Below are 17,308 nucleotides of genomic sequence, written 5' to 3'. Positions count from 1 at the left end.
CGCCGGCTGGCCGCGGTTGCTGCCGCTTTCCTGCTGCCGCTTTCCTGCAGCCTCGTCCCCCGGGTCGTACGGCCGCTGCCACTCGGTCTCCTTCACTGTCTCTTACTCGGTCTCCTTCACTGGCTCTCTTCCTCTGCCTGACTTTCAGCTGTCTCCGTGCCGCCCGGGGCCCTGGGCCTGCCTCTCCTCGGCCTCTGCGCCACGTGGGGCGCTGCCTGCTCCTGTTCCCTGCTCCGTCCTCGGGGCCTTGGACAGCTCGTGGCACGCATCTCATCGTGCGTGTGGAATGGGTGAAGTCAGTAAGGTTGTGTCAGACAGGAGTGAAAATCCATTCTTCGAAGGGAAGTACAGTCAGTTCCCATTGTGGTCATGTTCTGGAAATACGCCGTGAACACCCAACGATCACTCCCGGGGCTAGGCTCCCGTGCGGCTCTGGTCACCATGTTGTCATCAACTAATGAACACACGATCTTGTTTTATGGGAGGTTCTGTTTAAAGGCGTCTTACCTTAATACGTATTGTTGATTTGTCAACAGTGAACTCACAACAAACGACACTGTAACTCGTGCTAAACAAAGCTTATCTGACAAACGTGATTCTCCGGAAGGCAATCACAGTCTCCTTGCCCTTGGGAGCACCAGCCAGCACTGTGGTTGGGGACCATTTTAAACAGTGACATCACCAACCAAAAGCACAAAATACGAGAACATAGACCATGAGAAGGACAGTGGTTCACAGAATGAGCTGAAAACAAGGAGGCAGAGTGTCACCTCGTCCAGCCTCCACTGGGGGTGTTGGGTCAGTCACATCCACGTTTTCTGGCCCCTCTGTGCATGTCTAGGATGGCTGTGCAGGGACCACGAGTATTCATTTGGCGGGGGGGTGGTGACGCAGAAACTTGAGCAACCAGGCAAATTTACAAACACAGAATAATAGTAAGTTAATAGTAAGTTTTGTGGGGTTTTTTTGTTTGTTTCATCTTAAAGAGAAAGAGTGCACAAGCAAGGGGAGGGGCAGAGGGAGAGGGGGAGAGAGAGAGAATCCCAAGCAGGCTCCATCCAGGCTCAGCGCAGAGCCCGCCCGACACGGGGCTCGATCCCACAACCCTGGGATCATGACCTGAGCTGCAATCTAGAGTCGGACGCTTAACTGACTGAGCCTCCCAGGTGCCTCAATATTTACTTGTTTAATAAGAAGTCGGTATTGCGTATGCCAACTTCTCTTCACTATTTCCGTCCTACAATTAATAAAGCTGAGGCTCCAGCTTTTAACTTCATCATGGAAGAAATGCGTACCAGGTCTTGTAACTAGTAAACAACAGAATCGAGACTACAGTCTGATTTTCCTGAGGGGCCTGCCTCTCCCGGTCCCTGGCATCCACCCCTGGTACGTACTGCGGGGGAGCGCTCGCCCTGTGCTTAGGTTAGCGTGAATGCGCTTGGACATTACCAAGGAGTTTTGGCCCTTAGATGTAGCTCTTGGGGGTGGACCACTTCACCACTGAAGCAGATGTCACGGGTAAGATTAGCCCATTTTTTAGATATGACCCAATTCGAGAGATTTTTGTGTTTTGTTTGGTGGTGTTTTGAAAGGTTTGAGAAACAACCCAAAATCTAATCCTAGGCCTATTTTCAATCATCCAACAAATGTAAAACCGGCTGCACTTGTGCCGGGCGGTGCCAGACCTGGGGGTACTGCCCGAGCTGGCGGGGGACACCACCAGATGGCCAGTGGTAACGTGATAACCGCCAAAGGGAGAAGTAGAGAACGCAATTAGATGCGCCCCAGACAGTCCCTGAATCCCGAAGAAGGAGCAGGGAAACTGGTGGGGGGAGCCTGGAGAGGGAGACGTTGGACAGTGATGGAGGGAGCACCCTTGGCCCCCGGGCCGGAACACGTTGCACAGCAAGTGTGGCGCCAGGCGCCCTCCCAGCTCCTCCTGGCCCAGCGGACCGTCTGCTCACCAAGCAGGCTTGTGGTCCTAACGCGGCGTCCCCGCCAATTTCCAGAGGGAAGGGGCTGCTCAGAGAACTCAAGTGTTGGGCCCTGAAGGAAGTTCTTGCTGCACACGATCACATTCTGGCTTCGGATGGGTCTCGTCTGAGTTTGGTCGGCCTGGTGACTGAGCCCTCGCCGTGTGCCAGGCCGCGTCCGTCGGTACAGACACCCCACGCCCGTCCTGCCTGCGCGGCCGTGCGACCTCTCTTGATTCTGCCCTCCACTTGAGAGTCGGGTCCTGGATGGGATCGGCAGCTTCTCCGAGCTGCGGACGGACCCCTGCTCTGTTTGCATAAAGGTTAGCCCGCTGCTGTGGGAAAGAAGTGATGTTCTGGGTAAAAGGGACTGCGAAATCGGGCACTTGATTCCACTGCCTATTCTATTCTAAGTCATAAGAGCCTGTAGTTCCCCCCACAGGCATGTATGACGTCACTTTGCACACACGTGGCTCTGGCCGCCGCCGGGTCTGTTAGCGCCTGGTCGTGCTGAGCACGTTGGGCCGTCGCATCCGTATGGAAATGATTGATTCCAAGCGCTTTCCTGGAAATAGCGTGTCTTCATAAAGGGGCCCTTGGAACTTATTCTTTCATTTTTTCTAGTAGTTGGGTTTCTAAACTTAAGTGTGCCTTTGTTACACCATTTAAATCCAGCGTCAGAGTTAATGGAGAGGAGTCCTTTCGGGTAACTTTGTATTTTGTGTTCTGTGTGAATTTTCGCCTAAGGGCATCTTAGTTACAGTGGAAACATCGCTGAGGTTTCAGATAGCCAAGACTTCCGGGTCCCCCGGGCCGCGCCTGTCAGGTTATCTCTGTTCTGGGTGCCCCCGCTCAGGTCCAGAGAGGTAGGTCCCGGGTCGCCGCTGGCTCGATGGACGGGTACGAGCTCGAAGCACCCGCCGCAGCCGCATCCCGACAGACACAGACAGGCCGCCCGTGGAAATAGTGGGGATTGCTGCTTCTGTGATTTTTCTACGGTCCAGGATTCTCGTTGCTCCTAGATCTGAACCGACCCGGGGATTTACTAAGAAAACAAGCGCAGAAATAGAGACTGGGGTCCATGTGGGCATTAGCGGAGATGGGGTGGGTGTGAGGTAGTATCTGTGGAGGGTCCGTTGCATCTGCTGCTTTCTGTGCAGGACGTGTGCGCTTAGTTCTAACATCACCTTGTGGGTGGGGGGTGTCCCCACTTGAAGTGGGCGCAGGCAGGTAACGGTGTAGAGCGCCGGCTGCGGGCCGGTACCTGCAGGCCCCCTGCCCCCCGACAGTTCCACGGAGGAGCCGTGGTCCCCAGCCCACGTGTGAGGAGATGAGACTGAGAAAGATCGAGTCCTCTAGAGGTCGGTTATTCGGGGCCCGTCGCCTGTCAGGCACTGGTGGCGAAGTTCCAGGACCACAGCTGCGAGCGGGGACGTGAAGCCTCTGTCCTCACGGGAGCTCACGTTCCGGGGTGTGTCCGGGGTGTGCCCGGGGAGCCGGCCGTGAGCCGCCGTGGGGCGGGAGTGAGCAGGATGGTGTGAGAGAGGAGCGAGAAGGGCCCCCTGGGGGGAGGGGGGCGGACCCGGGGGAGGGGGGGGTAGTCTGTCCCCGAGCTCATCTTCCCACTCCGCTGTGTTCTGGGACCGTCCCCGCGGTCCCGTCCCGTCGCCACACGACCACCGTTGTGAGCCCGCGGTGCTCCACTGGTCGTGCGTGTGCGCCTCGACGTGCATCCGCGTGTGTGAGCAGACCGCGCCCGTCGCGACCAATACGTACGCGTGTGTGTTTTGTACTTTCAGCTGACACCGAAGACGTGTGCATCGTAGAAAGATTGTTCTCCAGCAGCCTGGTGGCCATCGTTAGCCTCAAAGCCCCGAGGAAGCTGAAAGTTTGCCACTTCAAGAAAGGCACCGAGATCTGCAACTACAGCTACTCGAACACCATACTGGCCGTGAAACTCAACAGGCAGGTGAGCGACACCGCGCCCGGGCCGCCAGGCGCCCCGTCCCGCGCAGCTTCCAGCCGGCCCTGCCGCCACCCGGTCTCCCCCGGGGCCCGGGAGGGCTGGCGCTCCCGGGCCCCAGCCCCGGGCCGCCTCCCCGATGCGGCTCCGTCTCCTCGCCGGTTCCGCTCCGACCACACCGTCCCCGCGCACGTTCTCGGGCTCCGCCGGGTTAACTTCTACTCTCGTCAGGACACAAGCCTAGCGCTCCCCTGAATGCGCACTCGGCCGTCGAGTGGCGTCAGGGTTTGCGTCCCTCCTTTCACTTCCACGGATGCTACTTAAAAAATACATCTGTGGGCGTCTTTTTCCTTTTTTCTTCTTTTTTCTCTTTTAAACTTCCTGTCTTCCCCACACTCCCAAAAACATCTGGCCCAGAGTATGCGCTCGGCGGCTGGCACCGGAGCTTGTTTCGTGAGACCACCTCATGGCTTTCGCTTCCCTACGAAACGCAGCACCGTCCTGAAGATCCTTCAGCTTTTCCGCGACAACCACGTATTCCTCGCAGGGAAAGCTGTCGACGTTGCCCGGTGCAGAGCGCACGTCGCCGCGCCGGGGTCTGCGGCGTCCGACCGGGTGGAGTGGTTGCACCGGGGGCGCGCTGGTGCGATTCAGACCGGGAGGGGGGCTGTGATCTGCGGAAGTGGGTCAGAGCGGGGGATCGTAAGGCGTGACCTGTTGAACGCTTTTGAACCTAAAACATACAAGGGTCCGTGCCCGCACCAGCTGCTGTGCGAGCCGGGCCGTCTTCCTTGTGTGAATCGTCCCCTGGCGCATCAGCTGCAAGCAGTGATTCTCCTCAGAGCGGGGTGTAGACTGCACCTGCAAAATAACGAGAGCGCACAGTGAGTTTTCGTGCTTTTAAAAACCCCGAGGCTTTTGGGGCACCTGAGTGGCTCAGTCGGTTAAGCCTCCAAGTCTTGGTTTCTGCTCAAGTCTTGATCTCAAGGGATCGAGCCCAGTGTGGGGCTCTGCACTGACAGGGCGGAGCCTGCTTGGAATTCCCTCTGTGTCTCTATCCCTGCCCTCCGCCCCCGCCCCTGCTCCAGATAGATCGATAGATAGGGCACCTGGGTGGCTCACTTAGTTAAGCAACTCTTGATTACAACTCAGGTCATAATCTCACGGTCCGTCACTTTGAGCCCCGTGTCGGGCTCTTTGGTGGCAGCATGGAACCTGCTTGGGATTCTCTGTGTCTCCCTCTCTCTCTGTCCCTCCCATACGAGTGTGCTCTCTCTCTCTTTCTCTCTCTCACTCGCTCACTCTTGCTCCTCATCTCTCAAACATTAAAAAAAAAAAACAGAACCCTAGGCTTTTATTCTCGTTTTGCCATGCTTTATTCATTTATTCATGCTTTACTTCTGTTTTTTTTTTTTTTTTTTTTTTTTTTTGAAGAGAACATGTGCACACGCACGAGCCGGGGAAGGGGGCAAAAGGGGGGATGCAGAGGGAATCTCACGCAGGCTCCATGCTCGGCACAGAGCCTGACACGGGGCTTGATCCACGACCTGTTCCGAAATCGAGTGTTGGCCGCTCAACTGACTGAGCCATCCAGGCGCCCCCAGCATGGGTTTTTGAAAACAGCTGACCTTTCCCAGACCTGTCCAAGGCACCTGCTCTGCTTTTCACGAGGGGAGGAGTGAGCCAAACAAAAACAAACCAAAAACACAAAATGAACTCTTCTTAGCTGTAGTTCACCAGTGTCCGTAATAGTGAATTAAATCTCACGGTTAGAGGTCCGGTACAGTCGGCAGAAATGGTCACGGGAGCAGGCACTGCTGGCTTTGGACGTCACACGAGTGGTAAATGAGGAACAAAGCCGCCCGGTCACGGCCAACGTCCTCTGTGCCGCGAGCGTCCAGTCCGCCTGGTGTTCCGGAAGGAACAGGGAGCCTCCGTATCCAGGAGGCGGTTAAGACTGGGGAGCAAGCATTGTGTTGTGTCTTTATTTTTGGTTTTCTGTTGCGTCCCTTCCCTAGCGGCTGATAGTGTGCCTGGAGGAATCTCTCTACATACACAACATCCGGGACATGAAGGTACTGCACACAATCAGGGAGACCCCTCCGAACCCTGCAGGTAAACGAGTTGCGGGAAGAAAGTGTCATTGCCTGATTCTGCCTCTCACTTATTTTGATTTTATTGTAGAGAGAGTGTGTGTGCACGTTGGGGGGTGGGGGGGGCGGGTGGGGGGCAGAGGAAAAGAGGGAGAGACTCCTAAGCCGGCTCCACGCTCGGTGCTGAGTCCCGTGCGGGACTTGATCCCACAACCCTGGGATCACGACCTGAGCTGAAATCAAGAGTCGGACGCCCAACCGGCTGAGCCACCCAAGTGCCCGTGGTTCTGCCTTTTAAAGATTAGCCATTTTGTCCATATAGCTCCTACCCAGATAGACCGCTTTGGAAAGTAGTGATCTTAAACCAAGCTGCTTTCCCTCTGCTGCTGGGCTTGTGACCACGTAAACCATTGGTTTCGTCGGCTTCCAGTTCTGAGGTTACTGATCGGTTTCGAGCAAAGGCCTTCAGTCTGTTTTCATAATCTTGTCACTGAAGGAGGTGGTTGGGGCTGTGGCGCTAGAAGCAAGCCCGCTCGGCAGCCGCCAGGGCTGGCTCAGGGTCCCCTTTGCTGTCTGCGTTCTTTGTTACGTAAATGCCAGCTTCTGTCTAACAGCGGGACAGAAAACCCTCTCGTCCTAACTCTCCTGGGCCTCCGTGTGTTACCACAGGCCTGTGTGCGTTGTCGATAAACAACGACAACTGTTACTTGGCGTACCCGGGCAGTGCGACCATCGGAGAGGTGCAGGTCTTCGACACCATCAACTTGGTGAGGCTCCTTTTGTGCTGGGGTCACTCGCTCGGACGTCCTCGTCCCCGAACCGGGTGCCGGGGAGCCTTCAGCCTCCTCGTTTCTGTGGCTCGGCCCTGCGGTTTCACTGCCGCCTTCCTGGGGGCACAGCGGGTCCGGGTGACCTCTCCCTGCAGATGGATCCCCGTGGTCACGCCCGCAGTGCTGAGCTCGGGCAGACTGGCCGCTGGAAGGGCTGGAGGGAACTGTAGCCACTTCGTGGACGGCCTGCTTGGAGCAGCCCTGCCTCGGGCCCCACCCCCAGTAAATCAGGTGGACGTGGCCTTGGTGTCAGCTGGCGTGGTGTCGGAGGCCCAGCCAGTCAGCGCTTCAGCCTCGTGACGGGGGCGGCGGGGAGTGTGGTCTCGCCGCGCGGCGGCCACGGCACGTCGGTCTTGCCTTCCAGAGAGCTGCGAACATGATCCCGGCTCACGACAGTCCTTTGGCGGCGCTGGCATTCGACGCCAGTGGAACCAAGCTGGCCACCGCCTCGGAGAAGGTACGTCTGCCGCGTGGCCCGATGGGAACCCGGTCTGGGGGCTTTGGCACACTTTCTCGGTTCCGCTCACACAGTCGAGCAACCAGATGGGTTTCTGGGTCGACCGGCTCCTAGACCAGCACGGAGAGCGGCCCCCATGGCGGCCGTGGGACGAGCCGCCCGGACTGCGGTGGGAGTGTGGGGGCGACACGCCCCACGTCCTCCTCTGAGACGGCGCTGGCGGGCGCGGTGCCAGGGAACTCGAATGGCAGTGAGGAGCGGACGCGGTTCCGCCCAGGGTGGGTCTGAACACATTTCGGTGCACGCTCTCTTTTCCTTCTGTGTCTGCTCACTTATAACAAGACAGTGACCGTGTCGAATGTATCACCTACATCCTCTTTCGCCCTGCGTGTGTCGTATTTCGCAGAGTTAAAAACCCTTCTAACGGCTGTACGGCACTTGGTTGTGCTTTACCGAGACGTCACCCTGTGGGGACGTTTATGTTCTTCCTACTGTTTAGATTGGAATGATCACATTTGGAATATAGATAATAGTGTGTTTGGCTTACATACAGATCTTTTTTGTGCCTCTCGGTTCACTTAAGAGATTCCAATGAGCAGACTTTCTGGGTTCAAAGGATGTGGTTGTTGTAAGGTTCTCCCCCCACCGCACAGGGCGACTCCCTTCCGCTTGGGCCTCTCCCCCCCTGTCTTCTTGACACCGGAGGGGCGTCACTGTCTTCCCAGCTTGGCTGCTACGTCTTGTTCCTTTGCAGCTCCTCTGGTCTCCTTAACCCCGTTCTCCCCTGTTCCGGCTTCTTCTGTGCGGTTCCCTGCTGCCCAGCTGTGCTTTGATGCTTGCTCACCGACAGCCTAGGTAGCCTGCCTCCTGTCTCCTCTCCCCTTGAGCCAGCCAACCACGTAAGATTTGAGAAAAGTCCGCTTGAACTCCGCCGCAAGGGTCCCCCAGTCTCAGTAACAACAGCGCTGCCATGTGTGGCTCCCTTAGTCGCCAAGGACACGGGTCTTTTATGTTCATGACCCCATCCCATCCCCCAGCAAGGTACACGTGTTCTCGTTTCATATTGAGGGTTCAGAGAGATTAATCATTTGCTCGGGGTCACCAAGCTGTGGCAGCAGAGGTTTGGACTCCAAGCCTGGCTTTGCTTTTTAACACCACTGGACGATTGCGTCGTCGCCTTGTTCGCTTCTAGGGCAGTGGCGGTGAGCTTCTGTCACCCCTTGGGTAATAAAGTCTCGTCTCCGTAGTTCTCATCAGGTCAGAGAAGCACCCTAAAGCATCTTGTGGAGCCTCAAGGCCGGTAAAAACAGAACTGGAGCTTTCTGGACAATGAAGAGCAATCTCCTGATTTGCTTTTAGCCCGAATACTCTTGGTGCGTGGGGTCAGCCCTTGGCGGCATCCCGTCCTGCGGGGCGCTGGGCCGTGTCCAGCTATATGCTTGATCCTGCGTTCAGTGGGCACAGCGAGGCTCCTTACCAGCTCACCGTTAAGTAGTAGTACACAATAGGTATGCCATTAAAATAAATTTCTACATCCGAAAATTTAGACTACAGAGGACAAAACCTTTGCTGTGGTTGTTGTTGTAGATGAGTGTGCTATTTTCTCCTTTTCAAGTCTCAAGAATTGCAAACTCATTTGGTATCTTTTTATCCAGAGAGAATCACTATGTTTAAAGAACGTTTTCCAGAAGGAAACGATTCCTGGTGTTCTGTAATTAGGTTGCTTATAGCTTATTTATTTATTTATTTTTACTATTTATAAACACGTCAGATAGCATAGAATGGTTTTCACACTAAAGAGTTTGAACCTTCCAAAACACATTTGGCGTCAGGTGACCCTCTGAGTAATTCTTCCTGCCTCCGCACATTTGAGATACTACCTGTTTTCAGGTTTTCCTGGGAGTCTCTTCCGTGTGTGTCTTATGACCGTAGCTGGTTAGTATTCTTTTAACATCTGGATGTCAAAAGCACTACTCGTGCTCACTCTCTTGGCTGTTCTGTCTTACTCTCTCAGATGTTCAAGTCCTGTCCTTCCAGGCACACGTCCCCGTTCTCCAGGGCAGCGGCAGGAAACTGGCATCTTGAGAATGGCTCATCCCCACACGGGGAAGTAGGGCCGCTCACTGCTCGTTCATACGCTCCTTTGTCTGAGTCATATGGGTTTTCTTAGTGTTGGTCCTACCATGTATAAGTTGGGACTTACTCGTTTTTAGGCCATTAAGTAACATTTCCAGCCAGTGGTTCCCTTGATCAGTAACTCAACCTGAAGCAGCAAGAGAGGCTGTCCGGGTGAGGGGGGGGGGGGGCGGTCCTTGAACCTCTCAGACCACCGAGTGAGGTGATGCTTCCTGATGTGCAGCAGGGTCGGCTCGTAACAGTTTAAACTTCACGTCACGTAGAAGGACCAGAACTATTGCACACTTGACTCCAAGGATATCGGGGTTTAGAGCAAGCAGGGAGTTACAGCGGCCGCATTTGAAGAGAAGCGTAAATGTTGAGTACGCAGTAGAAGCGGGAAATGTTCCCGTGGGCAGAGTGGGGTGCTGCTGGCGTGCAGGGGGCGTGTGGAAGCTGCTGGTGAGTGGCGCCCCTTGTGTTTCCTTCACAGTGTGATGTGAAGGAGACAGAAGGTTGGGCTTACTCGGTTAAAATCCCTTTTTCTTTCCTTTTTCACCTGTCAACAGGGGACCGTGATTAGGGTGTTTTCCATTCCAGAGGGACAGAAACTCTTTGAGTTCCGGAGAGGAGTTAAGAGGTAAGATACAGAAGTCCCAGAACTGGTTTTGAAGTTGACATTTGGATTTCGGGTGTGTGTTCTCTGGATTGAGTGGAAACTTAAAGCAGCCCTGAGAGCCCCATTTCAATGCACAAGTGTTTCTCAACCCAGCCAGACGGTCAGAGGGGACTTGGGAGTCGTCCTGACGGGTAAAGGAGCACGTTTATAACGCCAGCTGGCTTTCTTCTGTCTGCCACCCCCCCAGAACGGAGGGCAATGGCCAGGCAGCCCAAGAATGAGGAGGAAGCGGCCTGACTGGGCCCCCTGGAGCCATGTGGCTTCCTCGGCCTGCTCTGAGGTGGCAGGCCCGTGAGTTCCCGACCTGCTCATCACGCTCCTGTCCTGCTCCTCTACTCAGAAAACCCCTCAGCGTTTGGTGCTCCCTCCACTAATCTCCCTGTCCACCTGCACACCTTGCCGGGTCTGTACTTGGCACCCCCTGGGTCCTCTTCCACAGGACTGGCTCTAGGGCTCTGGTCCCTGTCCTGAAGGGGCCACCGATAGTGCCCACCCCAGGGTGGGAACTGGGCCGGGAGGTTTTCCAGAACCTGCAGCTGTTGGCCACCCCCACTTCTGGGAACCTTGCATTGTGTATCAGCACTCCCTCTCATCCCTGGGGTCCTTCCCAGAGACGGCACACGCGTGCTTTAGGGTCCCGTCTCCAAAGCCAGATGCCTCAGTCCCTCCCCATTACTGCTTCCTAGGTTTCTTGCCTTTTTTCTCCTGGTTTTCCTTACATTCACCTTTCTCGATTTCTCTACTGCTGCTGCTTCTCCATTTCCTCTCCCTGTGTCTCACTTCTGCCCTGGAGCCTCTCCTCCTGTGCTGTGCGGCCCCACAGGTTCCCACAGGCTCCTAAACCGGGTTGTCTGTGTGCTGGTGGGTCCACCTGTGTGTGTGGCCCAGGCTGCTCTCCTGACACGCACCTGTATTTCTCCTGCCTGCTGGATGCTGGGCCCCCCGGTGACCCACCAGAAGGTGCCCCCCATCTGCCCTTCATCGCTCACGTGCCTGATCGTGGTGAACACCGCCATCATCGACCTGGTGCCTGGGTCGGAGGGGCTCCACACTGGCTCCTTTCTCCCAGTCAGGTGGCAGGGGCGTCGGCACCCTGGGTCAGTCCCACCAACCCCCTGTCCCTTCCGCCCCTGCCCTCCCGGTTCGAATCACCGCCGTCTGACCTCTTGTGTGCCTCGGTCTCCGTCGTCCGCCCCTTCGGTCCATTCTTCAGACCGTGGCCCAGGTTGCTCTTTGAGGGTGTCAGTGTCAGTAAAGCACACGCCCGTTGGGGGAGTTCCAGGCGTGCCTCCTGCCGGCAGGGCGGACCACAGACCCCCCAGCCGTGGTGCGTGAGGCCTGCCGTTCCCTGCTTTTCCAGCTCGGCTGCCCTGGCCCCGTGGCTCCCAGCTCCGGCCACACTGAACGCCCGCTCCTCAGAGGGAACTCTCTGCACGGGGTCTCGCCTGTGCGGTCTCCTGTGCTGGGTGTCAGTCTGTGACCCGGCCGACTGCTGACCCTCGCGTGGCAACAACCCTTCCCTCCACGGGTCTCTGGCGCCGCCCACTCGGACTTTCCGGCTCTCCTTTCTTGCGGCAGATTACTGTCCGCGAACCCGGCTCACTGAAGCTCCGTGAAAGCAAGAGCCCTTCCTGATTTCCCCGCTTCATCCCCAGAGCTTGGCCCAACACCGGCACTTCGCAGGCACCCGTTAAACACGTACTGACCTGACGGGGCAGACGCATCTTGTACTTCTCAGTATCGGGAGCAAGTGCAGGTTCATTTGAGGCTTTGGGATTTTTACAGCAGTTTTTAAGATAAACTGGAGAGCCTCAGCGTGTTGAAAGTTCTGCTTTCCTCTTGGATACCACCAAGGTTGCCAGTCTGCCTTGCATGTTAAGAATTGCTAGGATTTGAATTATTGGACTTTGTTTTATTAACCTGAGTGCTGTAAATCCTGCCTGATTCAGCTAAAACTGGTTTAGTGAAGCCCTGAATCCCTTTGTTATTTGGAATTTCAAAGAAAATTAGCCAGCAGTATGGTAAAGAATTGCTCTTAATTTATTATCTTTAAAACATTTTCTTTTCTTCAGAAAAGTTTTTGAAAAAGCGTCTGGAGAGGAATAAGAAAGATGTCCGTAGACTCAAGTGTGCCAATTCCGAGAACTTTTCTTCTCTGACTTTAAAGTCCCTGGAGAAAGGTTGCTAATCGCCCCTTGGAGGTTCGCGGGCGACCGCGTCACTCAGGCCTCTTTTGCTCACCCGCAGGTGTGTGAGCATCTGCTCCTTGGCCTTCAGCATGGACAGCCTGTTCCTGTCCGCGTCCAGCAACACCGAGACTGTGCACATCTTCAAACTCGAGACTGTGAAAGAAAAGTGAGTTGAGTTGCAGAGACATGTTTGATTTAAAAATAAATAAATAAGCACTTTCTCCACTGACTGGGTGGAAATTCCAGCACGGATGTTGTCCTGCCTTTAGACATTTTTGCCAGTAAACACCCCGGAGCTGCCTCTCGAGTAAGTGTCGCCAGATGTGGGCTCAGCGGTGAAATGACTTCCCTGAAAGATGAGGCCGTGAGGCAGGGCAGGAGGGTGGGGGACGGGGGTGGTGTGAAGAGGGACGTCCTGGGGTCTGTGCACATGTCCCCTCGTACCACTGCCTTTACCCACACAAGACGTCGGCGTGCGTGCTGGCTCCAGCCTGCCCACAGGTGGTTTCTGCATTTAAAGCAATTGATTTAAATTCCGCGTTACTCTGACGGGTGTGCGCAGCGAAGGAGAGGTTCTTTTCTTAACTTTTTAAAAGACACCCGCAAGGTTGAGTGTTGTTAGTTCACGTGCTGTCTTACTCAAAGGAATATTTACGATAACTTAACAAATACATCCAGGTGAACAACAACAAAGTCGGGCTCTGGGGAAATAATTGAGATGTGTGCTCATGAGGTTTCCGTAGACCCCTGTTGAAAAGTTCTGGGGCGGAGGGCGGGTCGTGAATCTGGCCCCGTGCATTCTCACTTCTGCTGCAAAGTGGGGAGCCTGCCCGTCTGCCACCGTCTCGTGTGGCCCCCTGGGGGGAGCAAGGCTCTTCTAGGTACTGGAACCTGACAGGCCTCCTCTGACCCTTCTCAGGAGATGCGCCCACAGCGTCCCCAGTCTCTGGAGACTTCATCGTTCTCTACGCCCCTTTTTCCCGAGGTGTGGGGAACCCCTCTTCCAGTTTCAGGGCTGATACTTGCTTTTGTGAGTGGGACCTGGTCGTTGTCTTGGCGAAGAGCCCGCCTTTGTGTATCTAATAATGGTTCTTCCTTCTAGACCTCAGGAGGAGCCCACCACCTGGACCGGGTACTTCGGGAAAGTGCTCATGGCGTCCACCAGCTACTTGCCCTCCCAAGTAACAGAAATGTTCAACCAGGGCAGAGCCTTTGCCACGGTCCGCCTGCCTTTCTGTGGCCACAAGAACATCTGCTCGCTGGCCACGTGAGTAGGGACAGGGGTCACCTCTCTCTCTCCTGCCAGGGTACATCCAGTCAGGAGCCTGGTCTCGGATCACTGCAGACGGTGGAGGTGTGGCCCGGTTAAGTTGCTCCCGGCCCGGGAACAGCCCGGAACTTAGGCCCTTGCAAAGCTTGGTCAAGAGTTAGGTGGAAGTGGAGGGAACCCCCAAGTGCCTCTTCACCGTTACTGGACTGAAATGCTTCCCCTGCGTTCTGATCCAAAAATTCTTCCTCTTTCTGTTGCTGTCGGGAATATTGGTCGTGTTACTAAAGAAACCGCCTAAGTCTGAACTATAGGAGGCCGCCAATAGTTAACCTCTTGGGACCTACAAAACCTGCAGTGTGACCTAGTCCAGGGCTGTCTGTGTCGCTCTGGAGTGGGGCTTCAGAATGCACAAGGTGCCTGGTGAGCTTCGTCGGATTGTCCAGAGCGTAGCCACGCAGGGAGATACTGTCTTGAAAATTCTGCGATAGCACGTCTTCGTGATTCCGTGCACGTCACAAACGTTACTTGACCTCCTTTTTGTCCAACTACCGTAGTTGAAATATCTACGCTTAGCCTTCAGGGAAGCCATGGAAGTGGTTTTGTTCCCAGCTCTTCTGTGGGCTTGGGTGTCGATTCGCACGAAGTGCACCCGCAGCCCCCATGCTGTGGCCTCAGGCGGCGGGCGGGCGCCATCTCTCTTCTCACCAGTGGAGCGCACGAAACTAACTGTGCTCCTTTGGGGCGGGGGGTGAGAGGCCTTCCTGGCCGTGCCACAGGCGAGGCTCCTGCTTTACCAAGAGTGTTGTATGAAAGCGGAGGTCCTAGAATCGGGCTCCTTCTGATTCTTCCTAGAATTCAGAAGATTCCCCGGCTACTGGTGGGAGCTTCCGACGGGTACTTGTACATGTACAACCTGGACCCCCAGGAGGGAGGCGAGTGCACCCTGATGAAGCAGCACAAGTAAGTGGGCCTCAGCCGGCCAGCGCCGCCAGCGCGGGCACTGTGATGTCAGGCACCCCCCCACCGCCGTGCGTTTGTCCGGTTCCCCAAAAGCCAGTGACACAGACGGGCATGTGCCGGCGGGGCTGGCCTGTGCCGCTGAGGAGACTCCCTTGCACAGACAGAACTGGGTGAGGGCGCGGGGCGCCAGTCTGCTGGTGGCCCAGTGCGGTGACCGTGCAGAGATTGGACAGGCGGCCGGCGCTGTGCTCGTCCGTCCCCGGGCCGGGCCGGGCCGACTGAGGTGGGAACTTAGCCTTTTCCAGGAAAGGGATGACGCTCTTGGTGTCGTCCACGGTGCACTGAGCGTTCTTGGAGAGCCTGCTGCCTCAACGTGTTCTCTTCGAAAAGAAGGAATTCATATTTGTTCACTGGGAAGAGTGCAGTTCGCTGTTGCTTTTGCGTTTTTTGAATCACGCAGGAATTCCCCTAACAACGATACTATAATACTGTAACGTTATAACCGGGGTCTTTTTTTTTATAGCAGATTCTACTTATGATCCTCAGTCTTAAAAATGGGAGATTATCTCAGTGGGTATAACTTTCACCAGATTTCCCAGGTAGAAATCTTGGTGAGAAATCCGAGTGAACACAGGGAATGAGCTTCTAGTCAGCACAGTGGAGGGAGCGCACACGCGTGTCCGTTTTGGGTGAGCCTGTTGGGTTTTCCGCGGCACTTCTGGCCCCACAGGCCCACGAGGCCGAGTTGTGAGGACCCCTGACGGCCTCGCCGCGTCTGTTTTCCTCCCTCCCTCCAGGTTGGACGGCAGCATGGAGACCACCAATGAAATCTTGGACTCGGCCTCTCACGACTGCCCCCTAGTGACGCAGACTTATGGCACGGCTGTCGCCACAGGTACTCACGTGCCTTCGTCTCCGACCAGACTTGGTAAGGGCTGTGCCGCAGGCACGGAGGTAGCTGTGTGCGGCCCGTGCCAGGCGCCGCTCCCCCCCCCCACCCCCCTTTCCCCTGGGCCGGGACGGGTGGTGCCCTGAGGCAAGCCGTTGGCAAGGGGGCGGGGGGTTCGAGGCTGAACTACTTGTACTCGTTTTCGAAGGAGGAGTGGTCATGATGGCTCAGGCTGCTTTGGGTGCGTGTGCATTGTCCCTGGCTTGCTGCTAAAATATTACCCTCAATTTTGACGTTGCCAAGGGGGCGTCCTTGGTCCCGTGTGATCGCTCACCGGGCGAGCGTGCGGCACCCCCTTGGCACTGGGAGGCACTGGGAGGCCCTGGGGCCCTGGGAGGATGGGACTGTAGGCCTGCCTTCGGGGCCCCTCCTGCTGCGGGACAGACACAGGGGAGGCCACGCAAGCGTCCACCCCACCCCCCACCCCCAAAACCACCTTGACCTCAGGGGGGCGATCCTGTCATTTTGCTCCCACGGGAGACTGTAGGTGTCACCATCACTCTCTGCGGTGAAGCGGCCCTTTCTGTCGGGTAAGGCCCTGGGTGTCTGGTGACGAGCATCCCGCATCACCAGTTCGAGAACTGTTCCCACTCTCCCTGTCTGTGGAGGAAAATTTGCGGCCTGGCTGTCGGGAAGCCCCGTTTACTGTGTAGCCATCTCGTTTGACGTTTATGAATTTTGGAAAATACCTGATTCACCTGGGGCTGCCCAAGGCCGCGAAAGGCTTGTAGTCACAGAGGGAGGACAGTTCGGACTTAGTGTGCGCCGCGGCCTGTAAACACGCTGACGGCCGTGTCCCCGCGCGGCCTCCGTGGCCGCTGGCTGCCGCCGTCCTGCCTCCCAGCCCCTGAGCGTGGCCGCGCTGTCTTCTTTGCAGCCTACGCCGACGAGCTGGGAGCCGCAGGCGGCGCGTGTCTGGAGGAGGAGGCCAGCGCTCTGCGGCTGGAGGAAGACAGCGAGCACCCCCCTATGATTCTTCGGACAGACTGACCTTGACCTGTGAACTCTGACCCCTGAAGCAGAGGACACTGGCTTGACAGAGGACTTTGTGTTATGCTGCTATGAACTTTGACCTGAGTTGGGGAGAGGACGGCAGAGACTTCAAAAGAAAAAAAAAAAAAAAGATTGTAGCCGTAGTGTCATTCCATACTGTCGACAAATACATTGTTTTCACTTCAGTGGCTTTTAATCCCGCTTAGGAATCTTAGCTTTTTGTTTGTTTTCTCTTTTTGCCAAAATTAACTGTTCGGTGAAGCCCTTGAAACCTCCTTGCTTTGCATGCATTAATGTGCCAAGCCAGCAGAGGAGAGGAGAGCTAGAAGCCACTTTACGACACCCGCAGTTGTCTGGTTTTTAAAATCCGTACATAGTGAGGAGCGTCCTCGGGGGACGGCAGCATCGCGCAGTGGTTGTGGGTGTCCAGGCGGACCTGCTCGGCGGGTCCAAGAGCCTTCTGTGGGCTCGCCAGGCTGGGGCGTCAGCCGTGGGGAGGAGTGCTCACTCCCCGGAGCCCCTCCCGGGCCCTTTTCCCCGTTTTATTTTGTTAATTAAATTCTTTCCAGATTGGATTACTCTGGGAATTCTTGCTTGTCGGACTTTTATTTTGTTTCTGGCCTTACTTTCCACGTGGGTATTGGAGGAGAGCGATTCTTTCTGGCATTAAAAACCTTGTATCGGGACAGCGCGTGAACTTGAGAGAGCACCCGGGAAGGCCAGCGCCGAGCAAAGTGGTCTGGTTTGTGTGATTAAATTCTCTGGTCTTTAATTCTCCTGTCGAATAACTGTGGGGGGGGTTTGTTTGCTTTTAGGGAATTTAGTAGCGGCTCCCTG

General features: G+C 55.8%; 1 protein-coding gene across 3 annotated transcripts in view; it reads left to right on the top strand.

Annotated features, from left to right (window-relative positions):
- Positions 1–17,058, top strand: part of WIPI2 (WD repeat domain, phosphoinositide interacting 2) — a 39,290-nt gene extending 22,232 nt beyond the window's left edge. For 2 of the 3 annotated variants that reach the window (XM_053894124.1, XM_053894122.1), the window contains 10 exons: positions 3,773–3,942; positions 5,955–6,051; positions 6,699–6,796; positions 7,224–7,316; positions 10,001–10,071; positions 12,358–12,465; positions 13,402–13,566; positions 14,422–14,529; positions 15,327–15,457; positions 16,356–17,058. In XM_053894124.1, the coding sequence (XP_053750099.1) occupies positions 6,006–6,051; positions 6,699–6,796; positions 7,224–7,316; positions 10,001–10,071; positions 12,358–12,465; positions 13,402–13,566; positions 14,422–14,529; positions 15,327–15,457; positions 16,356–16,468 (933 nt within the window). In that variant the 5' untranslated portion in view covers positions 3,773–3,942; positions 5,955–6,005 and the 3' untranslated portion in view covers positions 16,469–17,058. The remainder of the gene's footprint in view (positions 1–3,772; positions 3,943–5,954; positions 6,052–6,698; positions 6,797–7,223; positions 7,317–10,000; positions 10,072–12,357; positions 12,466–13,401; positions 13,567–14,421; positions 14,530–15,326; positions 15,458–16,355) is intronic. The other variant, XM_053894123.1, reaches the window with a different exon arrangement.
- Positions 17,059–17,308: the final 250 nt, after the last annotated feature.

This window comes from Panthera pardus, unplaced genomic scaffold, assembly GCF_024362965.1.
Source record: "Panthera pardus isolate Hobbes unplaced genomic scaffold, ASM2436296v1 HiC_scaffold_4, whole genome shotgun sequence".
Classification (NCBI taxonomy): Eukaryota; Metazoa; Chordata; class Mammalia; order Carnivora; family Felidae; genus Panthera; species Panthera pardus.
Note: the sequence above shows the minus strand (reverse complement) of the source record. Positions and strands in the feature narration are given on the sequence as shown.